The sequence below is a fragment of the Melospiza georgiana genome, chromosome 24 (assembly GCF_028018845.1).
Source record: "Melospiza georgiana isolate bMelGeo1 chromosome 24, bMelGeo1.pri, whole genome shotgun sequence".
In the NCBI taxonomy this organism is placed as follows: domain Eukaryota; kingdom Metazoa; phylum Chordata; class Aves; order Passeriformes; family Passerellidae; genus Melospiza; species Melospiza georgiana.
The window spans coordinates 2,637,425-2,663,093 of NC_080453.1; the positions used below are offsets into that span (position 1 = coordinate 2,637,425).

The 25,669-nt window shown below is 47.9% G+C and overlaps 2 protein-coding genes across 5 annotated transcripts in view; both read right to left on the bottom strand.

Annotated features, from left to right (window-relative positions):
* Positions 1-18,362, bottom strand: YTHDF2 (YTH N6-methyladenosine RNA binding protein F2). The gene is made up of 5 exons (XM_058040091.1): positions 18,257-18,362; positions 17,812-17,836; positions 17,453-17,532; positions 11,911-13,473; positions 1-950 (listed from the first exon to the last, which is right to left on the bottom strand). Exons 1-5 carry the CDS (start codon positions 18,281-18,283, stop codon positions 927-929), a joined length of 1,719 nt encoding a protein of 572 aa, XP_057896074.1. The 5' UTR covers positions 18,284-18,362; the 3' UTR covers positions 1-926.
* Positions 17,474-25,669, bottom strand: part of GMEB1 (glucocorticoid modulatory element binding protein 1) — a 13,739-nt gene continuing 5,543 nt past the window's right edge. For 2 of the 4 annotated variants that reach the window (XM_058040092.1, XM_058040093.1), the window contains exons 7-10: positions 24,791-24,919; positions 23,960-24,097; positions 22,778-22,900; positions 19,662-21,722 (exon numbers count right to left, since the gene is read on the bottom strand). In XM_058040092.1, the coding sequence (XP_057896075.1) occupies positions 21,016-21,722; positions 22,778-22,900; positions 23,960-24,097; positions 24,791-24,919 (1,097 nt within the window). In that variant the 3' untranslated portion in view covers positions 19,662-21,015. Of the gene's footprint in view, positions 17,533-17,811; positions 17,837-19,661; positions 21,723-22,777; positions 22,901-23,959; positions 24,098-24,790; positions 24,920-25,669 lie in introns of those variants that run through there. The other 2 variants (XR_009115535.1, XM_058040095.1) reach the window with 2 other exon arrangements.

Sequence of the window (25,669 nt, forward strand, 5' to 3'; positions counted from 1 at the left end):
TGATGCTCAACAGGATCTCACATTTATTAATGAGAAGTGATTAATGGTGAAAAGAAAGGCAACGCCCAGTCCTCATTGGCTTAACAAGAAACTGAAACATAGTCACTACACATTTTACAATATTTCTTCCTTGGTTTGTTTGTTTTGGGCTTTTTATTGTCCAAAATTCATTTTCCTGTAAACAAGACAAGTTTTTACCACTGTTCTCAGCTTTCAAAAAATCAAATTCATCCAGACCTAATCTTTAAATCTATAAAATGCACAAGAACAGAACATTTCTTAGGACTCCTAGTACTTGACTTTTGAGTAACAAAGGGTCAGAGAAAAATGAACCACCTTTAAGACATAACCTCGTGGACAATTTTCTGTTCAATTCTTCTTAGGCCAAAACCCCAACTTCCTCACAGAATTCCTCCTCTTCTGGTCCAGGGAAAGAAAAACAAAAAAAAGTTACTCCACTTTGCATGGTGGATGCTATAATTCAGTGCTCCAAGTGCAAATATCAAAACCAGGGAAGGAGGCCCAACAGGGTGGAAAGAGGAGGAACAATGAGATTTAAAAATTAGACAAAAAAAAAAGGCATATGCCACTTACGGACTCGAAAATCCAAAACCATAGTAAAAAGACAAAAACAAAGTGTATGCTCTGAAATCACAACCAAAACCAAAAGAAATGGGACAGGTTTTACCTCTACTCTACCTAGAAGGGATTTTTTTGTAGTTGTTTTTTGGTTTTTTTTAGTCCTATGTCTTGTGATATTCCAATACTTTTTTTTTTTAATTGGAAGTTTGTAAAAGTCTTTTTGAAGTCAAAGGAATTAAGAAAAAAAAGTCCTAATTCTTTCTGGGATACTCTTGCTCCTTTCTCTCTCTGAAAGACAGCTGGGATGCAATCTCTGCAGCAATCTGTGCTGGAGGAATGGCCTTTTACTTGACACGGCCTTGGCGTTCCTGCAAAAAAAATAACAGAGATCATATTAACTGAGAGCAGTTTTATTCACTACTGTTACATATCGGCATTCCAAGACATGGCTCTCCCACAGACCCTGTCCCAGTAAAGCCAGGAAAACAGCATTGTTCTTGTCAAAAGTAGTGCTGCTACTGCATCCAGTCACTGCAGAGATGTGGCACCGCTGAGGTCAAACAGTTTCTTATTCTCCTTTTTTCATCTCAGGTGATTCACCCCCTGCAGAGCTGTATCCAGCTCTGGGGATTCCAACATCAGAAGGATGTGGAACTGCTGGAGGAACTCCAGAGGAGACCACAGAAACATTCTGAGGACTGGAGCCCCTCTGCTCTGGAGATAGGCTGGGGGTGGTTCATCCAGGGAGACCTCTGAGGCCCTTTCTGGTGCCTAATGGGGCTACAAGAGAGCTGGAGAGGAACTTTGGACAAGAGCCTGGAGGGACAGGGCAAGGAGGAATGGCTTCCCACTGCCAGAAGGAAGGGTTAGGCAAGATCTTGGGAATTCTTCCCCGTAAGGCTGGTGAGAACCTGGCACAGGGTGCCCAGAGAAGCTGTGGCTGCCTCATGCTTTTAAGTGTCCAAGGTCAGGTTGGACAGGGCTTGGAGCAGCCTGGTCTAGAAGAAGGTATATATGCATTGGAATGAGATGGTCTTTAAGTTCCCTTCCAACCCAAACCATTCCCTGATTCTATGAAACAAATGCCACCTGAACTCCCAGGTAGGCATCAAAGTAGGCTGGAGCCCAAACCCAGGGAGCACTGACATCAGTCTTGATCTGCAGGGACTGAAACAGTCCCAGCTCCCCTGCAGAAAATCTCTCCAATACCCCTGTCACAACTTGATGGTATCTCACTTAAAAACAAGAACTTCACAGGAATTTCCCACTGACTGCTATCACCCTGGGTTTTCCTCCAGCACTGTGGAAACACCCTGTCCAAACACTTGCACCAGAACAAAGAGGCAGCACAGCACCAAATACCCTCAGACACCAAAGGCTGCTACCCCCTTTGGTGTTCTCAGCACTCCATGCCCATCTCTTCAGAGTTCTGTTCGGGTTTAATGGAGAAGCTCTCACAGAAGCAGGTCCAGGCTTCCTCAAAGGGTTATGAGGTGTTTGAAGTGTCATTCCCAGATCATAAGACACCACCTCAAAAATGAAACCTGTCAGCAGCCAGAGGGCCCTGAGCTGATGCTTCTCCCTGGCTCTGCCTCTTCCCTGAAGACAGTCAGGTCCCTGTAGTCTAGGCATGACAGGCACTGCAGGGCTCCAGCTCCTGCAGAGTGAGCCCATCACCACCTAACTAGTCCAAGAGGTGCCAAGTCCATCCCACTTCCACAGCAAAGCCATACCTGCAGCAGGTACCCACAGGTACAGCAGGTTTTCCCCTCTTCACTCAGAGGAGATGCTGTAAGGGCTCTGAACCTAGTACTTTGGTTCAGCTGAGGATGTTTCCCTGCATGTCCCTCTCTGCCTGGAGTTGTATCACCTGAAATAAGGGCAGCAAGAGTCCCCTGCCTGCTTCCCACAGTCCCATGCTAACCTGCTGATGGGGGGGCACCTTCCCATCTTGGCAGCTCACGCAACCTCTGCCACAAGCACACAGGCTGCTACAGGAAACCTCATCCTTTGCCACTGCTGAATCCAGGAAGAGCCCATCCCCAAACAGCTTCAATCCTCGGACAACAACACGTGCAGCCATCTATCCTTAGAAACCTTCCCAAAAAGGGAGGCCTGGTCTCCAGCTTAGAATACCACCACTGGCTTTAGCCTCAGCCACAGACCCAAGGAGGCTTTACTTCCCATTCCTCTGTAGGATGCAGAGCAAGGCCAGCATGATCCTCTGCTGTCTTCTGGGGACAGGGATCAGACAAAGGCACATGTTCTCATCAAGAACAGTTACCCAAGTAAGTCAATTTAATTCCCCTTTTCCTGTAATCCTGCCCAAGTCTGTTGCAGATGCTTTCATTGCCAAAACACCACAGCAAAATCCAACTGCTAGGTTGGGAAGCAGAGCCAGGCCTGAACACAGAGCACAAGAAGCACCACAGGGAGAGCCACAAATCCAAAGGAAGGTGCCAAGCCCTGTTCCTGGTTCAGCAGCTAGCATGTTATATATGTTACACAGGGACAGATGGCAAAGTCACACATCCCTTTGGGAAGCAGCTGCAACTGCCTGAGCTAATGTAACCACTTCCCAAATGCAGACATGGGATAAGCTGGCTGCCATGTTCAATCATGCCCTGTGCATCTCCAAGGCCAGTGTCCTGGGCTGGGACAGTGGCCACGGTTCCTGCTGCACACATCACCCTGTTAGCTGAGCAGCTGGACCCTAATGAATCACCTCTTCCTGCTGAGAAGATGATGCTGCTCCCAAGGCCTGCATGCAGCTAATAAGGAGCCAACCCCAGGGAAAATCCAAACCCTTAAATACCGATGTGTCAGAACAGAGCCTGGAGCAGACGCTCCCCATGTCACCAAGCTAGAGAGGGGGCCAAAGTGAACATCTTCACTTCAGACCTGCTGTAAACCAGGACTGGGGAAGGGGGTCCCCAAAAGGTCCCCATTCCCCTTCAGTCAAGAGCCTGCTTCAAGGAGCAAGCCAGAGGGGAATGGAGGAAAGGTGGCTGGATATGAAAGGAGGTGGATCCCTGATCCAAAACCACAGAACCTAACAGGTTTGGGCTAGAAGAGAGCTGAAATCGCATCTTGCCATGGGCAGGCACACTTTCCACTAGACCAGGTTCTTCCAGGCCCTGTCCAACCTGGTCTTGAACAATTCTGGGGATGGGGCAGCAACAGTTTCTCTGGGCACCCTGTGCCAGAGCCTCACCACACTCCCAGGGAACAATCCCTTCCCAATATCCCATCTGGCAGTGAGAAGCCATTCCCTGTGTTCTGTCCCTCCATTCCTCGTCAAAAGTCCCTCTTCAGCTGTCTTGGAGCCTCTTTGGGCATTAGAGGGGCCTGTAAGGTCCCCCTGGAGCCTTCTCTTCTCCAAGTGAACACCTGCAGCTCTCCCAGCCTGGCTCCAGCTCTTGGAGCATCTCTGTGGCCTCCTCTGGACTTTCTCCAGCAGCTCCACATCCTTCTGATGCTGGAATCCTCAGAGCTGGATGCAGCACTGCATGTAAGGTGTCATCTGAGTAGAGCAGAGGAATCTAAGACATCTTGTCCTCAGGAGCATTACAGTGATCATTCAACCACCAGCCAGATCTACCAGAATACACAGCAAGGCTCAACCACATTGCAAACATTTGTCCTTCCTGGCTCATCCTTGTCCAAATCCACAGGCTATGTAGCAGTGTAGGTGTCACAGCCCACCCAGCTACGCAACAGCCCCAGAAGACAAAGCAGCATCTGTGCACGCAGACTGGGCTTTGCTCTGGGATATGATCATTGGAGAGCAAAGGGATTCCATCAATAAGTGTTTTATGCCCTTTGGCTGCAGTTTCATTAAACTTGGGTCATATCTTATTGATCCATATGGGAAGAAAGAAGAAAGACACCTGCTCAGACTCATCCCCATCCATCAAACCCCTCAGGAACAGGAAGGGCAAGAGCAGCACCTCATGGAAATGGTTGATTTGTGCCACAGCTCAAATCCTGTGCTGACACAAAGTTCACACAAAGCAAGTATGCAAACAGGAGCTCTCTGATCGCACCACTCAAAGCAACTTCAGTCCTGTCACTACTGTCCCCAGGGGCTGCAGCCATGCCACAAGCCAGGTCCTGATAACAGCAACTGAGCAATATGAGATCACCTTATATATTCACACTGCAGGGGAGCCAACAACAAAAGGATCAAGTGTTTGCACCTGACAAAATGACAGTGAGAGACAACACTGCCCATCTGTTCAGAGACTCTGACCTTGACTGACAACCAAGGTTCAGCATCAACACTCCCAGCAAAGGTAAGGATTTTATTGCCACACCACAGATAGGGAAATAGCCAGATTAAGCCAAAGGAGGACCTGGAGAAGAAGCCAGGGCACAGCTCCCAGCTGTGAAGCTTACAAACCTTAGTTTGTTGGAACCTGCCAGTGCTGCAGGCCTGCCTTGGGCAGGCCAGGCCAGGCAGAGTCTGTTTGGCCTGAGAAAGTCCTCCAAGCAAAAGGCATCACTCATCCAGTGCCTGCCCATAGAGGAAACAGCAGGCAATTCCTCCATTGGAGCAATGAAATTCCCAGTATCATTCCCCAAAATGCTAAGACACCCCATCAGAAAATCCAGAGTTGGACCCACAAGGATCATCAAGTCCAGCTCCTGGCCCTGAACAGGACACAGCAACAATCCCACCCCATGTTAGAGAGCATTGTCCAAATGCTTCTGCAGCTCTGGCAGCCTTGGGGCCCATGACCATTCCCTGGAGAGCCTGTAATCAAACCCTGGCCTTGGTACACGCAGACACACACACATCAGCCCCACTCAGCCTGTGATGTTGCACTTCGCTGTTTGATGCAATCCCAGCCAAACAACCCAGCAGGACTTCCATGTGCCCATGTCTCCAAGGCAGACATCTTAGATCACTGCCTTAGAAATCATGAGTTACTGCAGCCCATGGCCCTCCCAGCAGGATCTGCTCAAGGAAGACACAGCACAAATGATGGATGATGTATCACTTGTATATTATGCTCCACAAGCAGTCTCAAGTCTCAGTACTTTCAAACCAAACATGACTTTTCCTGTTAGCATTAGAAAGCCATCAGGGTTACCAAAAAAAGCTACATCCTTGTCTAGAAAAGAGGATAAAAATCATGTAGTGATCTGCTTATAGCCTGACACCTTCATCGTACTTCCCATTCACTCAATGGGGCTCACCACCAAGGAAGACAGGAGATGAGGCAAATAAAAGTGATTCTTTGTCATAGCAGGACAGGCCTTTTGTTTTACAGATCAAAATCCAACACAGCAAACCCATATATCCACAGAACTCTAAACAGAACAAACTCATATCAGTGAACAAGCAGGAACCAAGAAGAGACATGGCCTTGGACACCTAATTTCCATGTCAGAGCAACCAGCCTGGGACGAGAAGGGCATGAAGACAGCCAAGGCTTTCCCTCTACAGGGGGGTTTACACAAGGTGGTCTGTGCTATTGGGTATCCTCAGGCACACTGCTGTTCCCCAGAATCTTTCCAGGCACCTTTTAAAACTGATTCAATCAATTGCCAAGAACAAACCTCTTAAACAAACCTCCTCTTAAACATCACATTTAATTGCCTGAATAAAGCAGACCAATTCCCATAAACATTTCTAATTACTCTCACACAGGAACTCTTGTCCCACAGGTCAGGAAACAGAATGGTGAAAAGCTGAGAACATGCATGAATATTTAGAGCAAAAGAGACAGAGCAAGCTGGGAGGATTCCCAGTGGCATTCCATGGAAAGACAGCTTCGCTCACAACACAGCCTGGAACTGGACTGGCTGACTTTGGAGCGAAAAAAAAAACAAAACACAAGTCCTTTCCAGTCATTAGGAAGAAAGAAAATTCTCCTGGTCTTCAACAACCAGGGAGATTTTTATTCCTCCCCATCACTACAAGGGAAATGCATTTCATTACTTTGGTTACCTTAAACGATCGCTCAGGCAAGAAGTCTTACCATAAGTGTCACAAAACTCTTCAGAAAAGGAAGGAACTCCACTTAAATGTTTCAAAATCTTCACTGCTTTAGAGTTAAAGCCCTGGCAGTGCCCTCTGTCACACCATGCAGGTGTAATGTCAAGCAACATTCTCTGAAGGTATTTTACAGATGGTACCACAAATAACAGCTGAGATGGAGACAGCAGAGCCCTTCCCCACTGTGCATAGATACAAAGAAGGAAACCGAAGAGTGTGGTTTCCTTTCCCCCCAGGATTAGAAACAAAGTACAAGCTTTTTAGGTAGATTTTATCTAAATCTTCCAAACTGGGATTACATTACAATAGCTCTGCAGTTAACCACACAAAAAAGCAGCTCAGCATTGTACTTTTAAAAAAAAAAATCACAGAACCAGAAATTTCCAAGTTCTTGCACAAACCCCAAATGGTTCATTATTAACTGCTCAAACACACTGTTATATGACTTATATGTCAATTAAAAAGGCTCATACTGGGGACTAGTCACTGGAAGGAGCTGCAAATAACTTCTATCCTAGCCATCACAGTTTGGGTAATGACCATCCTTGTTTAAGAGGGACTTCCCTAGGAACTGCTGTGGTAGAGCAGGGTGCTGGCACTGTTCTGACTAACAAACCTCCAGTGGTTTGTACCACTAAGGAACTAATTATTAACTCACAAAGCTGTAAGACAGCACAATTACTACCAGGTACAAACCAGAACATGCAGGAAAATGAGAGGACTAATTGTAATGAGAGTGACCACAACACAAAACAAGGAGCTTCATGAACCTGAAACAGAAAAAAAATTAAAGCTTCTTTCAGGCAAAAAGCTGGTGCAGAATTACAGTTTCAATAAGAACAAGGAAGGAACACTGTGCATGGAGCTGTACTTGATTGACTGCTCACAGAACAATGCACCTCAACTGTTTTCTTGGGATCCTAATCGGCTTTCAAGCAATGTCTTGTGACCCACTGTACTTCTGCATTAGGGAAAAATCCAGGGAACTGAACCAGACCACGCGCTGGGGTTTCACTGAACGAAACAGACAGCAAAGAGTCTTGCTTAGAAGATAAGAACTTTTTCTGGGGAAGCAGATGTTAATAACATAACCTGAAACACACACCTGTGTTTCAGGACAACTCTAACAGCAGGGGAAAAGAGTGCTGGTCCACCCTATAGGGAATATTCTCCCTCCTCCCCTCTGAAATTACAAATTGGGAAGAAGTAAAAAAGAGCTTTGTAAAATCCATCAGAAAGCATTCATGTATTCCAGTGACTGTAAAATAGCCTGCCCATTTCAAACAGCCTCATACAACACCCCTCAGTTTTCCCTTAAATCACATGTTCCAAGGAGGCAGTGACACTTGCCAGTATTAATACTCTCTTAACCAGTAGACAGCATCATCTGAGGCACAAAGCAGCACAATTCCAGAAATAACAGATCCAATCTGGCCAATCTGACCTCTGTGCTTTGAGGCTGATCCTGATCATGAAAAACCCCACCAAAGCTCTCCCCGTTCTGCACAGCTCAGCTTGACTCAACATTCAAAGTCTCAGCAGACAGTGTCTCTTCTCAGCTGCAAATCTTACCACTAAACACTACACAGCACTGGTTTTCCTGACAGCCTTCCTAAAATCCCTGGAACCTGTGAGTAGCCAAATATCTCATGCCTGGGCAGGCAGAAAGAACCAAAATAAACTTCCCTTGGAGTTTTCCACTGATTGCATTTCCACAAAACACAAGCTGTCAACCTTTCACACCAAGCAGATCATTATGGGAGACCTTTACTACAAGGTCAACACAGCATTCCTAGAAATCCAAGTGCATGACCACAGGGCAGGGATTGTGTAGTTGTTTTGATTGTTTAAAGCAAAGATAAAAGAATTCTTACATGGAAGAAGTCAGTGACAAGCTCTACCATAAAAGCAGCTATTCTGGGTTTCAAGACTGCGCTGGACAGGATTGCACTGCAAGTTGGCTCAACCATTGTGGGTCAGGAGAATATTCAAACCTTTTTAAAAAATGGATTAGTAGAACAAAGCAACACATGGAAAAGGAATGGGGATTAGCATTAGAGGAAAAGGATGGGCACAGGCAACAGGAAAAGAAAGAGGATTATTTCAGTGTTTTCAACACTAAACTAACTACCCACCCCCTCCCTTCACTGGACAATGGAAACAGCATAAACACTATACATTTTTCATATAATTTCTTGGACCTGCTTTAGGGGATTCTGAAGAAATGACTAACAGGGAGAAGTATAAAAGAATAATCAAGAGTTTCCAGACTTTCACAAGTGATCATCCATCTGCTCAGGCAGCAAGCCGCAATCAAACTGCAAATGAGACAAAGATTTGGGCAAGCTGCATCTGAATGAAATAACTGCAGCTCAGGATAAGTTTGAAGCAAGCCAAACCTTGAAACATTTAAGCTTCAAAGAATACAACTGCAGAGCATCAACATCTCATACTGTAGGAGAAATAAAAGAGCTGGGAGCAATGGAATTTCCCCAGCACAAAAGCAGACAGGGAGCTACTGCCAGACCAGCGTTTTAACTTTTCAGTGCTTCAGTTCTGGTTCCTCATATATTTTTTAAATTCAGGTGATTACTTGAGATGCTTCAAGCAGACAGAGCATGGTTTGGGCTTTTTGGCACCTCTAGTCCCATGGTAGGAATCGCTCCAAGAAAAAAGAAAACCCTCCTCCACCAAAAATAACTGTTCCTCAATGAAACCATGAAAGAAAAGACACAGAAACCTTAACCACATTCCAGGCTGTGTCAGTGAATGACTGAGGAGGTCAAACTGTTGCTGTTAAGAATGATCAAGGCCCAGTCACCTCCTCTGTGCCGGATGTTACACGGGCCCGAGCATGAAACACAGGATGAGTAAATAACAAAGAGCAAACACCAACTGTGTTTACACAGCTCCCTTCTCCTCCGTGAATTCCAAAGACCTATGACTAAGCTCCTTTGCAGAGAAAGAGTGCTTTCCTAATCAACTACTGCTGCATCCTCTAGAACATGGTTCAGAAAGGCAGCACTGGCACTCAGACTATCGCTGCTGCTTTTGACTCTCCACACCAGCACGTCTCAAGATGCAAGCAAGGGGAGGAGACTTCAAAAAGCAACTGAGAAGATGAATAAAGATACTTTACAGCTTTAAGAAAACTGCTAAGCCTTATTTCTAGTATATTCCCGATTTTAAGACTTCACACAGCAAATGCAGCAGCCTTCCAGAAGAGCCCATCATTCTGTCTGCTTTTCCCAAAGCCTTCTCTCTTCTCCTCCTCCTTCTGCTTACCCATACCTAGTATTAACTCTTTTCATCCATCCATCCCTAACCTGTCCTTAAGGAGCATTTTCTCCTTTCCCCTGCATTCTCCCACTGTGCCACAGTCTGACTCTCTAACAATGCTAACTGTTGCTCCCTGAAGTCAGGTCTGGAGGGTTTCACAGAATCCCATAAGGATTTAGGTTGAAAAGTACCTTACAGATGATCCCGCTCCACCCCTTGCTGTGGGCAGGCACATCTTCCACTAGACCAGGCAACTCCATCCAAGCTGGTCTTGAACACTTCCACAAACGGGGCAGCCACAGCTTCTCTGGGCCAACCTGTGCCAGAGGCTCCCCACCCTCACAGGGAAGACAGAGGCTGGACAACAAGTGAAACAATTCTAGGAGGTGAAATCACACAAAACAATCAGGTCCTCACAAAACACCAGTTTACACCTTCACACTTTGCCATTTATTATGCCTCCCTTACAGACTTTCGCTAAGTACTGCAAGTAACCACATTTGTGCTTAATTATTTTAATTTATATGATGCTCCATGTAAAATATATATAAAAAAACTTAAAACTGCATTCACTGTCACAGTGAGCAGCTGCAGCTCCTGATTCTGTTCTTCAGGTCTTGGGGGGCAAAATTCCCTATTGCTCAAACTAAAGAGATCATCAGGAAACTTGGCAAACTCCCAGCCAGCTGTGCTAATGCTAATTTTTACAATTATCGTTTTGATCAAACATAAGCCAGATCCACATTGAGGGGAAGGGCACCAGGTGACTTTACTACAGCTGAACCCAAGTAAGATTCAAAGTCCACTGGTTCCTGAATTTGGGGCAGGATTTTCAATTAATGCATCGTTAAGGAGTAGATGACAATGGGAAGATTTGAAAGCAGCTGCAAAGCAAGTTGGGAGCTCAGCTCATGTACCACACTGCTGGCAGCACCATGCAGGTGACAGCCCACCATGGCCCCAAAGAGAGCAAGGAGGAACACAGTGACCGTGTCCACAGGACAAGCAGGCATGGACTTCAATCGCAGTGAGGGAGATTTAGGTTGGGCATTAGACAAAGCCTCCTTACAGGAAGGATAATTAAGGAGAGGGATAGATTGCCTGGGGAAGGACAGGAACTGCTGTTCCTAGAGGTTTTACAAGTGGAGGGAGACATCTGTCATGCTGACCCCACTGTGGCCAGGGGGTGGATTAGCAGCCATTCTAAGACCCGGCTCTGGTTTCTAACAACTTCCCAAATCCCTTCCTGGTCTCCAGCTTCAAACTGCTCTGATCCAGGAGCTGATAATGGCACAGAAATACATTTTGTTTACATCACAGCACTCAGCAAAGGCTGAGATTCAGCATAACCAACACACAGTCAATAATCGCAGGTGGGGCCTGGGCAAGGCTTCTCACCCCGCTCTGCCAAGTGCTGGCACCTATTTCATAGAATCATGGAACAGATTTGATTGGAAGAGATGTTAAAGATCATCTAATTCTAACTCATGGGCAGCGACACCTTCTGCTAGACCAGGCAGCTCCAAGCCCCAGTCAACCTGGTGTTGGACATTTCCAGGGATGGGGCAGCCACAGGTTCTCCAGGCAACCTGTGCCAAGGCCTCACCACCGTCACAAGGAACACTTTTCTTCTAATATCCAATCTAAATATATTCTCTCAATTTAAAGCCATTCCCCCTAGTCCTGTCTCTTAACGCCCTCGTAAATAGCCTCATTTCATCTTTCCTGGGCTTCCATCAGGCACTAGAAGGTCACAATTATGTCACCCCAAAGCCTTCTCTTCTCCTGGCATAGCAATCCAAATTCTCTCAGTCTTTCCTCACAAGAGAGCTGCTCAATCCCTCTAATCACCTTGGTGGCTTCTCTGGACATACTTCCCCACAAAGTCAGGCTACTATTTGGATGTGGGTTCCAGGTATGAGGAGGCAGATAGCCAAAAGGCAGGCTAATACCCACAAGTCCACACCCCAGAGTTTGTCCGGTGCAAGGCAGCGCCCACCACCTCTTGCCCTTCTGAACTCGGACAAGACACACAAACATGTTACCTTTTTAACATTTTCCTCCTCCTCTTGGCGTTTCTCATAGTGTGAGAAGTCATCAAAGATGGAGGTGGTGTGCTTGTAGGTGGCAATAATTTTCAACACCTGCTTCGCCTTTTCCAGAGGCACCTCCTGAGTGTCCCTGGAGTTGGTCACTGGTTTATTCTCGTTGTTCTCTAGGCGGATGTGTCGCAGCTGGCTGTTGGGAACGTCCTTCACAAAAATCCACCTGACATCAAAACGTCCTTTCCATTTGTCCTGGGACCACACACCTGCACAGGTGTTATAGTCCACAGCAGATTTCATTTCTGCTACGCCGCAGAAGTGACCACTACCGTTGACACTGAACAGTAAGTATACGGGGCCCTTCCCATTCATGGAGCGATAGGCTGCATCCAGTCTCTTGTTGCCATGCTCCGTACTGCACCAGATATTGTATTTAATGGAACGGTGGATATCGTCCTCAGAGTAACTCTTAATGATGAAAACCCGCCCATGCTTTGGGTTCCAGTCAAAATCCTTGGGGTTATAGTTGTTAACAGATCTCAACTTCTCTAAGACTGGGTGTGGCTCAGGAGAACCAGAATTGGCCTGAGCCTGTCCCACTCCATTACCGTCCACTCCATTCTGGCCAAAGCCATTGCCACGATTCCGAGGGGCGACCCAGCGGGTGGGCTGTGCTGGCGGCACAGGCAGTGGGGCTGATAGTGGCAGTGCCTGCGGCTGCTGCCCACCCGGAGTCTGGGTAACCGGTGGGCTACTACTGATCTGCTGGCCCAGGGGCTGTGGAGACACCTGTGGCGGCTGCTGAGCAAGATTCTGGACCAAGGTCTGTGATGGGGCTTTTGCCACTGCCCCTTTGTTATCCCAAGTTCCGATATCCATGTTATGTTTTATGGGAGGCGGCGGAAGACTTGGCCCTGCAATGCCATTCTTGGCCTTCAGCTTGGGCTGCTGCTTGGCAGGTTTGCTGGCAATGTCAGCCCATGAGGTTGGCTTTGGTGGTGCAATTGTTGCCGGAGGCAAACTGTTGGACGTCACAATATTACTGGTGATAGACCCACTCCCCACGGCTGGACCGATGACTTTCGGGACACTGCTCGCCACGTCCGTGCTGCCCAGCTTGAGGGCTGCCATGCCCTGGTCAATAGTGTTCATGCCAGGAGCCTTGTTGAGGGTCTCATTGGCAAAGGCTGACTGCCCATCGATCATGGCCCCTCCCAGTGAGCTGGGAGCATAGGCATAGTTGCTGCTGTAGCCAGAGCTTTGAGTAGATTGTCCCTGAGAATTGTTATTTCCCCAAGCTGAAAAGTCAATCCCACTTGGAAAGAAGTTAAAGCCATGCTGCCCAAGGAATGGAGTGCTGCCAAGGGCCCCTGGCTGCCCAAACATGGCATCGGGAAGGAAGTGAGGCTCCCCATTGCTTAGCTGTCCATATGAGGTCAGGTAGGGCATGGGGGGGTCTCCCCCTGTGGACCAGGCAGCTTCGTTTAAGGAGTAGGAGAATCCAATGGAGGGACTGAAGTAGCTTGGTAAATAGGAATCAGACATTGCAGTGTATGCATTATTCTGAAAGAAAACCACAAAAACATAAGCACTGAATTGTTAGAAGGAAGTGAACCAATTTTAAGGGACCAGGAGTAAAGGCACCTTAGACTTCCCCATGCCCTGCTCCTTCCTGCTTTAGGACTGGGCAGACAAATAGGCCCAGCCTTGAACACCTCCTTTGTTAGAAGGGCTCAAAAATTTGTTCCATTGCCAGAAAGGTTAAAGATAAAGGCTAAGAAAGGTTAAAGACAAAGCTTCTCATGCCAAGAGGGGAGTGTGTGGTGTTCCTGACATACACTGGACACTGAGAATCCCCGGAGCTCCTGCTCAGGCTATAAATCCAGTATCTTGCATCCAAATATCTTCTGCTAGTAGCTACCTCCAACAAGGATTTTTCCTGCTTGTGTAACATACTTAACCCATATTAGGGGGTTCCAGGGAGGATCTGGGGAAAGAATGCAGAGAGAAGGGGAATAAGAAAGAAAAGGATCCAGAAGAAACACACAGTGAAAATCACAAGTGTCCCTGATTGCTTTCCTTAAACTTACTAGCCATGAAAACAGCTTTATTCCTTCAATTAAAAGTTCCACACTTCACAATTTTTCAAGCAATTGCAAACAAACAGGGATTTAAGCCCTATTCTTCAAAACACAAACTCCTCCAATGCTGTGGGTACACACTGAAAATTACCTGAAAATGGGAAGTAATCAACAGAAGCCTTTTGCAGCACAGTGACAGCACCAGCAGGTTTCAAATCCAGAGAGGAAAAAAAAAACCCGCCTCCATGTCTTGATCTCCCTTTTAACATACAAGTAGCCTTCAGGTTACAAAAAACAAATGCCTAATTTGACAATTAGGGAAGTCTCAGACATCCCCAAGATTTGCTTACATGAAAAACATCTGTCATTTCCCATTCAAACCCAGGTCCCCTCTGGGGAGTGGTTTCAGTCCTGCTAATGGGCATCATCCTGAGTAATTTGAACCTGTGAGCAGCAGCCTCGCCTGCCCAGCCCCTAAGACATGAGCCCAGTACAGACGAGATAAAAGGTGCATTCAGTTCCCAGCTAAAAGCTTGGCTTGCAGCAGGCTCTGCTCCATTTTTCATTGAATCACTCACGTGCGAAGCACAGCTCCCAGAGGATTTTATGTTACACTGAAATCCAGGGAGTCTCTCAAGTTGGCTCTGGCACTCTCCAGAAATACCTGAAGGTTTGCCACTACCTTCTACTTACAGGAGAGCAACAGGTTTGGGGCTAACCAACCCCCAACTTTAGAGAAATTAATAGGAACTATTTAACACCATGTGTTCTGAGACAAGATTTCTGTGGTACTGCCTGAAAACTCAAGAAATGCTCTGTTCAACCTTTGATTTCACAAACATCTCCCAAAAGCAAATTAGTAAAAAAACTCACTCTCATCCAGAGTTTTACAAACTGAGGAACTGAATCCTGCTAAACCCAGGACTTAATTTGTCCAAAAGCACCAACACTGACACTAACTTGTAAGAAAAATGAAACTTAAACTTCCTATTACTATTTTGAGCCACTAAAATCACTTCATAAGTTTATTGCCTCAATGATAAGAGTAATATTTTCTCTCCTGAACTCAGCTTTAAAGAAACAGGAACATGCCAGCCCATCCCTAAACCTGAGGCTGAGCATTTCTCCACAAGAGCACTCAAAGCACATCACTGTCAGATTAAAAAAAAAAAAAAAAAAAAAAAAAACTTTCTTCTTGCCAGCTTAAAATATTTTCCCACTGGTCAATTATGTCCAACTTTGACATATCCAACACAGGGCATATTAAGCTATGACCTGTAGAATACTAAGCACCTGCATACAGGTAAGAGCAGAGTAGTTCAAGGGTTGAGCACAGGCAGCTCAGAGCAGATTTGGAAATTTGGGACACTGTTTGGGACACAGTTGCTGCTGTTCTCCACCTGAATGTCTTCAACACTGCTTTGTTATCAAACAGCACTTCACTCTGCTCCCCTGCCCTGACACAGCCGACACACTTGCTGATTACCATGCAAATAAAACAACACCAGCTTCTCATTCTCTCCATGACTAAGACTCTTCGCACAGTTATTTCCTCAAATTCACTGTTCCTCTTCACCTCAGACCAAGGTTCTTAGTGAGCCTTGCTGTTGAGCTTTTGGATTTTAAACGATTAAAAAATCATTTACTGTGTATCTGAGCTTTAAAATACACAGTAACCTCCTGGGAACTGAAAAGTAACAGTCAGACCTGAAAGAGCAGGTGCGGAAAATAAGGAGCAGTGAAACTTTACAACACGGTTACCTCAGGGGTGTGTGGAGAGCTCATGAATCAACTCCAAAACTCATTTACTTCAATTATTCAGAGCAGTTTCTCTAACTCCCTTTCCCATCTCCACTAAAGAGGTGTACCCCTGGATACCTATGTATTTTTGCCTCCCTCCAGACTGAGCTCTGGAGGTTTTGGACTCTACACAGCACAACAAGGAACAGTCACTCAAAGGTTCCACTCCAAGTTAACTCGGTGGTTTCATCTTGCCCTGGCTCAGTTTCTGTCTCCTGGGGCACATACAACCACTTCCTTATTTTTAAAATGAATTTTTACCAGCCTGAGACACACTGAAAGAAATTAAAGATCCAGAAATACTTCAGCAAAACATGTAAAAGAGAGTAAAATACTGCGTTGCTTCAAAACTATAGTAACCTTTTTGTCTTTGGGAAATTAAATAAAACTCCAGTTTGTATGAAAAACATCCATATTCAGAAAGAAGCTGGGAATTAGGGATGCTGGTAGCTGAGAAAGAAAAAAACCAGCATTAAACGACAGCTACTAGGAAAGCAACTGCTTTTATTCAAGACTTGAGAAAGCAATAACATTCTCTCACCCTATGAAGGCTGAATTTAGGCTTGTAAATTTTCAGGGGGTTGAATGCAGTGAGTTGTCTTGATGGACAGGCTGAATTCTGAAGATTATGAACAGCTGACAGACAAAGAATACTTATCCTCAGATCTTTAGCACAAACTAGGAAAATACTTGCTGAAAATTTAACTGAGACAGTAACCTGTTCATGTGTTCCAGTAAAACATGCATCACGTTTACATGAGAAAAATAACATACTAAAAAATAAAAATATGCAAAAATACAGCACATTTATATATACATATATATACAGCATACACAAAAAGGGGAAACTAGATCAGCTGATTTTTACTGATCGCAACTGGAAAGAGAAGGCAAGACAGCAACCTGTCTGCTCCAGTGCTATTACAGATGTTTATCTATGTACTCACTTGTACATCTAATCAGCTGAACTCCATCTGCTCTGTGTCACTCCCCTGCAGCTCATTACAGAAAACAAACACCAGTTAACAGTGGTGTTACTCTAAGAGAAAGTGAAGAGGAAAAGTAGCTGCAAGTTTGACTTCCAGGATCTGGTCACAAAGCTCCAAAACTGTCTGGCTCAACTTCTCAGAAAGTCTCAAAACTTGAATCACATGTGGGCTCTGGGTTTGGGTTTTTTTGTGAAAAACAGAGAAATCCCCCTGATAGGCATCATCAGTTGACTTGGTGTTGAGGTAAGAAGATTGGTCTGATCCTCTGAAAGGTACAGTAGCCTGCTGTGAAGCAACTTCAAAACCCAACTCAGCACATTTCTCTGGTGTAAAGAACCAGAAACCAACACAGTCACAACACTAAAACTGAAAGAGCAGAAATGGTGACTTTGAGACAGTCACGTTGAAAAAAAAAGAGCTGGACACCAACTCCAGGAAGTTCTCAAAAAGTTGCTAGAAACCTTCCTACCTCACCCACCACAATCTAAGGGCAGTCAATGCTTTCTACCAGCAGAAATGCAGATATAGGATAGAGTATTAGTTATGGCAGCTGGCAAAGATCAAAATGCAATCAGTGGAGATGGGAAACATACAAGGAGGCCAAACTTCCCTCCACTGGAGCAGCAGGAAACCTTGCTGCTCTTGGTCCTCCTGCCTGCAACAGGTACTTACCGGGCGAGCCTGGGGACTCAGGTAGGGCTCAAAGTCATCATCATTCAACCCATCTTTCTGGTGCACAGAGCCGTTTTGCACTGAGAAGAGATGCGTAAAGTTAGAAAAACCTAGGCAATAAGCTCCCATTATTATGAGCTTAAAGTATTTAAAGTCAAACCCGAGAATATAATGAACTTCTGCCAATTCTAACACACCACGCTCAGCCCACGGCACACAAGACACTTTCCCACCGCACAGGCAACACCTGCAAACTATCCCCAGCCCAGCAGGCAGACCGGGTCGCAGGGTTTATTTCCCTCCCGGCAGAGGGATCCTCCCTCTCCCAACCAGGCCCGCCCGACCCCCCGGGATCTCACCTTTGTTGCCTTGGCCCTTGGGTCTCTGGCGCGCCAGCAGCGACGTGGGGAAAGAAAAAGGGAAAGCGGTGAGTCAGAGGAACAGACCCGGCTGGGGTGAGGATACAGACCCGGCCCAGTGAGGGGAGGACAGAGCTGGGGAGGGTAAACAGACCCGGCCGAGAGAGGGGAGGGCAGATCTGGGGTGGGTAAACAGACCCGTCAGAGCGGGGAGAGCCAAGGCCCGGCAGGGACAGACCCGGCCCGGGGAGGGGAGAGATCCGGCCCGGCAGGGTCGAGCCCTGCGGGGACAGGCCCGACCCGGCCGCATCACAATGGAGCGCGGCCATGCGACGGGAGAGGAGTGAGGCCGCAGCCGCCGCCCGGCCCGGGGCGCAACCCGTTAGGCCCAGAGCCGCGGCCTCGCCCAGCAGGGCCGTCCCGGTATCGGCGGGGGGACTCCTACCTGCTCCAGGAGGCTGCTAGCCGACATGGCTCCGCGGCGGGGCTGCAGGCGGGGCGGGGCGGGAGGCGGCAGCGCTTTGTCCGGGCCCGGCGGGCTCGGGGCGGCCCTGGCGGACTCGGGGCGGTCGCCGGCAGGGCGGGGGGACGCTCTATCCCACCATCTCCACCCCACCCCCCCGGCCGCGCGTCTCTATGGCCCGGGCCCGCCGCCTCGCGCTCCCCCCGCCCGGTCACGCGGCACCGCGCGCGCCCAGGCACAATGGCGGGAAATAGGGGGGAAAGCGGGGGGGGGGTACGGGGGGGGGGTGTAGGGTTGGGGGGCGCAGTGCATGCCGGGACGGCGGAGGACCGGCGCGGGGTGGGGAGCAGCGCCTCCATTCGACTGGAAGTGGGAGGCCTCTTAAAGGGCAAGGCGGCCTCGCTGAGGTTCTAAGGCAAAAAATGGCAAATTCGGGACCCGGCTGCGGGCTCAGCCCAACCTCATCCTGTCGCGCGCGACATTTTAGCTCCCCCCGTCCCCAGTCCAGCACTCCAGGGTGCAGAGAACCCAGGGAACATCATAGTCCCATAGGACCCCCACCCAGGTCAAGGGGGCTACCTGGGTGCCGGGTAGATGTACAGCGATCAGGGAGTGCAGAGTCACCCCACTTTCCGGCCAAAAGACACAAAAACCTCCAGCAGGGACCTGACAGGATCTGCTGTATGCCTGGATTGGGGAAGGGGGTCCCCAAAAGGTCCCCATTCCCCTTCAATCATGGGCCTGAGGAAGCCAGAGGAGAATGGAGGGAAGCTGGCTGGATGTGGAAGGAGGTGGATCCCTGATCCAAAACCACAGAATCCCAGACTGGTTCGAGCTGGAAGAGACCTGAAAGCTCCTCTTGTTCTACTCCCTGCTGTGGGCAGGGACACCTTCCACTGTCCCAGGCTGCTCCAAGCCCCATCCAACCTGGCCTTGGACACTGCCGGGGGCCCAGGGGCAGCCACAGCTTCTCTGGGCACCCAGTGCCAGAGCCTCCCCACCCTCACAGGGAAGAATTCTTTCCCATATCTCCATCTAACCCCGCCCTCTGGCAGTGAGAAGCCATTCCTCTTTGTCCTGTCCCTCCAGGCCCTTTGTCAAAGTTTCCCTCCAGCCCTCTTGGAGCCCCTTTAGGCACTGGAAGGGGCTCCAAGAGTCTCCCCAGAACCTTCTCTTCTCCAGACTGAGCATGGGATCTGGCTCCCACAGCTATTCCCACCTCCACTCCAAGCCAGGAAGCACTTCCCAGAGGCCAATGTCAGAGCAGCAGCACCCACCCCTCAAAAATCAAGGTTCAGGAATCCCTGCCCATCCCCTGCTCTCCCCAAGGCAGTGGTGGCACTGCCTTTCACCTCTCCAATGAAAAAATCCATTGGAGCTTAACTCCATTTTTCCTTTTAATGCAAAAAAATAGCCAGACACATCTTCCTGCCCTTTCCCCACCCTCCCCAGGTGTGTTTCCTTTGCTTAGTATTTCCAGCCAAGCAGCTCCCACCCTTCCAGCCTCCCAAATCTCTGCACCTCTGAAGCCACCCGTTGCTTTCCCCCTCCATTTTCCCAGTGTGGCAAAGCCCAAATAGATCTCCAGCCACTGGAAAAAAAGAGGGAAAGTGGGAAAACAGCGGAGTGCACCGTATTTCAGCAATGTGCCAGTTCTAACCCTGCCAAGAGATTACAGGAAGAAAGAAGAAAAAGTAATACAAAAATAAAACCACCAAACAAGAAGCAACAAGCACGGAGCAGCCTCAGCACACAGTGTAAACAGAAGCTGTCCTGATCCGAAATCTGTCTCTCCCAGAAAGCAACAGCACAACATGCTTTGTACACCTTGAAAGGTCCCTGGGGTGCTGAGCAGCCAAGGGGGAGGACTGGGTTTGAGCTTGAGTTGATATTCATTGCCTTATTCAAAAGGCTGAAGTGATCTCGGAATCTTCAAGTGGCATTTGCAGCACCAAGCCTTGCCAGGCAGGGAAAGGGATGGGGGAAAAGTGCCATGGGAAGAGGAGGGATTGGGATACAGGGACCCTGAGAGAAGGTCCCAGGGCTCTGCAGCTGGGAAATCTGGACAAGGGAAGGGAGAGAGCAAACAAATACAAAAAAATAGAGATATAAAAACAATTTGTGTGGAGGAGGAGAACATGGACAGTAAATTCATTGTACTGTCAGCCTCCTCAAAGCAAGAAAAATAATTAAAAATCCCATTTGAGGTGACAGTGAAGGGTCTGACGGAATTCCCTTTCCCTGGGGAAAATAAAAATACAAATGAGGTACCTGTTCCACCCCAAATCCGTCACCCCTTCTCACAGCCACATCCACACGCAAGTGTTACTGTCTCTCAAATAAAGTCTCCGGGCCAGGGCAGCCCTGGAGCAGAAGCACCGGGGCATGGCTAGTTCCTCCTGGTTGGTTTGTCCAGCAGAGATCCAGTCTCTCCTTGACCCTGCCACGGGTGGTATTGTTCAGTGCTCCACGGAGACGGAGCCTTATCCATGTCTTATGTGTTTCTCCAGCTTTGTTTAAAAAAAAACCCAAACCTTTTACACACACGCACACATATATATATGTATATATATATGTGTGTGTATATATATATATATATATATACACATATATATATATATACACAGTACAATGAAAATATCCATAGTAACAACTGAGGTGGCTGGAAAAGATGCTTAACAAAAAAGCCTGAAATAAAAAGAATTCCCAACTCTTCCCCTAACAGATGCTTGCCTTCCCCACTAGTCTTCCAAGACCACAATCTCCACATTATGGACCTGGTGCTGATGGTCTTCCACATCTCCCACCACTTTCTCCTCAGTCCTCAGCTCTGTCTCCAGGATCACAGCTTTGCCCTCTGATTCGTCTGTGTCCACCTCAGGATCCGGCGCTGGGTCAATCTCTATGATGGTCTGCCCATCATCTGAGGTGCCTTCCACAGCTTGGATGGTGGAAGTGATGCCAGACTCCATGGCCACTAGTTCCACAGGGTTGACCATGGTCGCCACATTGGCCAGGGCCCCGGTGTCCTGCATGGCTGCTGAGCTCAGCAGTGCCAGGCTGGAGGATGGGTGCAGGGTGACGGTGTCCGAGGAGCTGGTCTTGGAGGATGAAACCACGGTGGCATATCGGAAGAGCTGGGAGCCAGACGGCAAGGTATGAACAGTCACTGGGCTGGAGCCTTGGCTGAGGGTTGCCACTGGGATGTTGCCCACAGAGAACTGTTGTCCAACGGGCGCGATGGCGATGGGGGAGATGACAGTGAACTGAGGCTGCTGGATGGGGGTGGAGGGGCTGAGGATGGTAGCAGAGGCTGGGCGCTGCAGACGGGGTCTCTTGGGAGGCTTGGGAGTGCTCATGGGCATCAGCACCACGTTCTGGATGGTTTGAGACTTGGTCTTCTGGTCCCTGGCAAGTTTCTTCTGTTCTTCCAGCTGCCGCTCCAGGTCTGCATAGGGAATGGTTGAGCAACATGTCACGCCAGGGTAAGTAGGAGCTCTTGGGGCTCCAGAACCAACCATCACTCCCACATTTGTGACAGGAGGTCACCCAACCACCCAGCAAGCCTGATCTTGGCTTCTCCCTTGAGATCAAAGGGCACTGAAGGAAAAGGCTAGGTTCTCCTGCCACCTACATAGACCTGGTCAATGTTCCAGCTGCCAGCACCTGGGTAAGACACAGGTAACATTCCATACGTGTTGGCTACTCCTACTGACGAGATGGACATTTCTGCTCCCCACAAGCTAAAACCCACTTGCAAGGGAGAGTGGATAAACCCCCCCCAGGCAGTTGGAATTGCTTCTTGAGCTTGGCTGGATCACCTCCCCAGGAGCCAAGCACCTGCATTGGGGACAGCCAGCAGGATGAAACATCCCCCTCAACACTTAGCAGTGGGAACATTGGGAGCCAGAAGTAGCACAGTGACCTCATTTATCCAGGCAGCAGGGGACTAGGACATCTCAGATAATAACAGATCCTACAGTACATGGTGAGGAGGGAGACACATCCAATGAGCAGCTCTGGGGATCCCAGGTCAGTCAGTGGCTTCAGCTCAGAGAAAACTGAGCAGGATACCCAATAGCACTATAAGACAAGAAGATAGTCCTGATAGCCAAGACAAGCAGAAGCTCAGCACCCCATACTCAGAGAGGCTTATTAGTTTGGGTACAGCACAACACTGTCCACACCTCAGGTGATCATCGCACAGCCCTGAGCTGGCAGGTCCTATCCCTAATCCTGAGGGAATTGGACCTCAGGTGCCTGCAGCACTCCCATTGCAGCAAAGGGCACAGACTTTGAGTTGTCCGAAGTCCCAAGCAATTGCTCTCTGTGAGACAGGGGAGAGAGGAAATTTCACTCAAGCCCTAGGACAGAAAATGATTGGGATGCACTTGTTTTGGGGCAGCCTGTACTGAACACTAACCCTAATTAATTGAGGAAAAGGAAAGTCATGTCCATTCCCAAGAGTAGCAGCAGGATGTGAACTCCTATTAGGCCCTTTACCTGCCAGTGTGTAAAGAAACTGTTCCTCTCCTTGCTCTGTCTGGTTTTTCCTGTTGTCCAGTACCTTCTTGACTGTGTCCATTAAGCCAAATGTATGGGCGACGTTGTTCAGGACTGCAGCATCTCCAAGGAAGGGGCACAGGGATGTTAAGACTTGGGCACTCAAAAGATGCTCCTGTTACACCAAATATTTTCTACTACTTTTTAAAACACTCTCTGTTCTTTCACAAGGGCTAGCTGAAAAAAAGGAAACTCAACTCCCTCATCCTTCTGACATCCCAGGATTAAATCATCCCATTCACATGATATAGCAAATTTGACAGAGCTGTGTCACTCCAGCAGCTCCTAATTGCTGCAAATGGAAGTGTAATTTGCAATCACGGAGATACAAACGAGCTCTCCACCTACAAACCATCACCCCCATGCTCCTGACAGTGTCATTAACATGCCAAGCTCCACAGAAAGCTGTGCAAAATGTCTGTTATAATCCACTGACTTCAATCACTCATAGTTCCCAAAACCTGACACCTATCAGACACAAAGATGCACCAGCCCAAAGTTAAATTAGAAAATAAAAAAAATACATATCCTGGGTAAAATAAAGTTTGTGGCTACATGTATGTTCTCCCAGGAAGAGTGTCAACAAGAGGTGTTCACAGGGGCATGTGCCAAATCAGATTAGGGAGCCTGTTACAAGTTAAAAATAACCCTAAAAAGGGGAGGGGAATTTATTTTTAACCCAGATAATTTCCCTCATCTGGTTCAGCCCCAAAACAGGTTTTCTGGCACCAGTAAAAGCAGAGTAAGAAGTGAGGGTGCAGGACCTGTTTAGCCCTGCAGTGTCACAGAGAAGTGTTTAAGTAACTCCAGTCCAAGTGACTCTGGGAAAGCTTCCATCAGGGCTGGGAGCTGTGGACAGTCATCTGATGGTCCGAGCAAGCTGCCAGGGTCACTTTGCTCAGGGAACAGGAGGGAATGGTGTACTTTTGTGCTTTGAAGCAAAGGCACTTCACAGCTGGGCAGGCTGAGAACACAGACTATGCTCCCACAACTCAGCTAATGAGTGGGAACTCACTCCCCATCCTGACTCACCAGCTTCACATGGTGGAATGGACCCTTAGCACTGTTTTGGTTTTTTTTTGCTTGCAACTGCCTTTTTGAGGCTTTTTCCTCACAACCTACCTGTCATCTGGAAGGGAGACTGACCCAACCGCTGCTGCACACCTCTTAGGACTTCTTCTATTTCCTTTTGGATGTTGCACACCACCTCTTCCATCAGCCCCACATCAGCTATTCCTTTCCAGAACATCAGTGTGTCCTCTGGCACAGAAGAGGAGGAAAAGTCAACATATACAAGCATTTGGCATTTTTCCCACAGGGTCCTTAAACCCTCTAAGGCAAATGTATCTTTTCAAGGTGACTACCTTTGCAAGGTAGCTTGGCTACTGGGGTGGACAGGACGTGTGAAAAAAATAACCAACTCCAAACCAAGTAAAATGGACTCAGGCAGAAAATCAGGAATAGGTTTTTAAGCAAGTCCATGACTTCCAAGGCAACAATTCACATTTTTGCAAGATGCAAAGCTTAAAATCATAATTTGAGGAAATTCTAGCTAAGTTTCCATACTGATACAAGGGGATGGAAGGCCAGAGAGACACAGAACAGAGCTGACAGAGAGCAAACATTACTCTGCTCTTTGTTGGTTCCAGCCTGGCTCCAGGCTGGCAGATGTGTTTCACGTCCTTTGAATAAAACAGAAAAGCCCCTCACAGCAACCAGTAACATCTGATCTGAGGGATTATACATCAGCCATGAGGCCAGGGCCAAAGTCCTGCAGTGGTGAGGAGCTCCATTGGCAGAAATCTTGAATGCCTGGGTAATGCTGAAGATCCAAGAGGCTGAGGGACAGCTTTGTCATGGTCCAAACTTTGCTTATTTGCAAGATTTAGGTTTCCAAAAATGTAACAGGGGAGCAGAGGGGAAGAAAACACCCAACAAGCAGCCTAAGCTTACCTGAAATCTCATCCGTGTCCTTTTTCATGCCTTCCTCAGTGGCCATGGTGACAGCAGCTGTCAGAGCCGAGTTCCACTCTATCCCCTCCTCCATACTCTCCTCTGACAGCGCAATCTGGGTGATGCTCCCTGCCAGAAAGCTCTCATCAACTCCCTCTGACAGCCTGAATCCCTGCTTTGCTTCCCAACCCCTCAGCCCTCCTCAGGCTCTCTTTCACTCTTTGGGTAAGGTTTGCGCTTGGCTTCTTTCAACCAAACCACTCAAAAGTACGTATTGCTGCTTCTCATTGGAACTGTGACTGTGAAAAGCTCTGGAGCTTCTGGAGGGAAAATCATGTGCCTTGCACAGTGGAGTCCTGGCTCAAGGGAGCAGAAAGAGATCAGAATAAAAAAGGGAACAAACAAGGCTCAGTCCAGCCACTCTTCTCCCCTTGCATCATTCACAGGAAGCTCTGCACCCCTAATCCCTCATGAAATGGAGCTGGGGTCCCAGCTGGTTTATTAAAGGGAAATGAATCTGACCCAATTCTAAATTTCTGGATCAAATTGGGGACTTACCAATGTGCAGCCACTGTAAGTTGGCTATGGTGCTTTCCAAGAGATTCTCGTTAGCCTATGGACAACTCTGCCATGTCACCCACCCAGGGGCAGAGAAATGTAACCCACCCAGCTTAACAGTGGGGTACAGTTGGGAATAGTCTTCTCCCTTAACCTCAGCAAAGAGATCAATATCTGATCTGGAGCACAGGATCACTCAGAACTTACAGCTGGAATGACAATCAAATCATGTCCAACCACCATATCCTGTTCATGGATGTTCTGAAGAAGGACAGCATTTCTAAATTCACTCCTGAGACCAACTCATGCCTTTATAACAGA

Bases quoted from the DNA above. Each gene is read 5' to 3' on its own strand.
- YTHDF2 (XM_058040091.1), bottom strand. From the start codon at position 18,283: ATGTCGGCTAGCAGCCTCCTGGAGCAG. The intron at 17,837-18,256 runs GTAGGAGTCCCC...CTGGCGCGCCAG, and splicing joins CTAGCAGCCTCCTGGAGCAG to AGACCCAAGGGCCAAGGCAA. The intron at 951-11,910 runs GTAACATGTTTG...TTTTTTTTGCAG, and splicing joins AGGAGGAAAATGTTAAAAAG to GAACGCCAAGGCCGTGTCAA.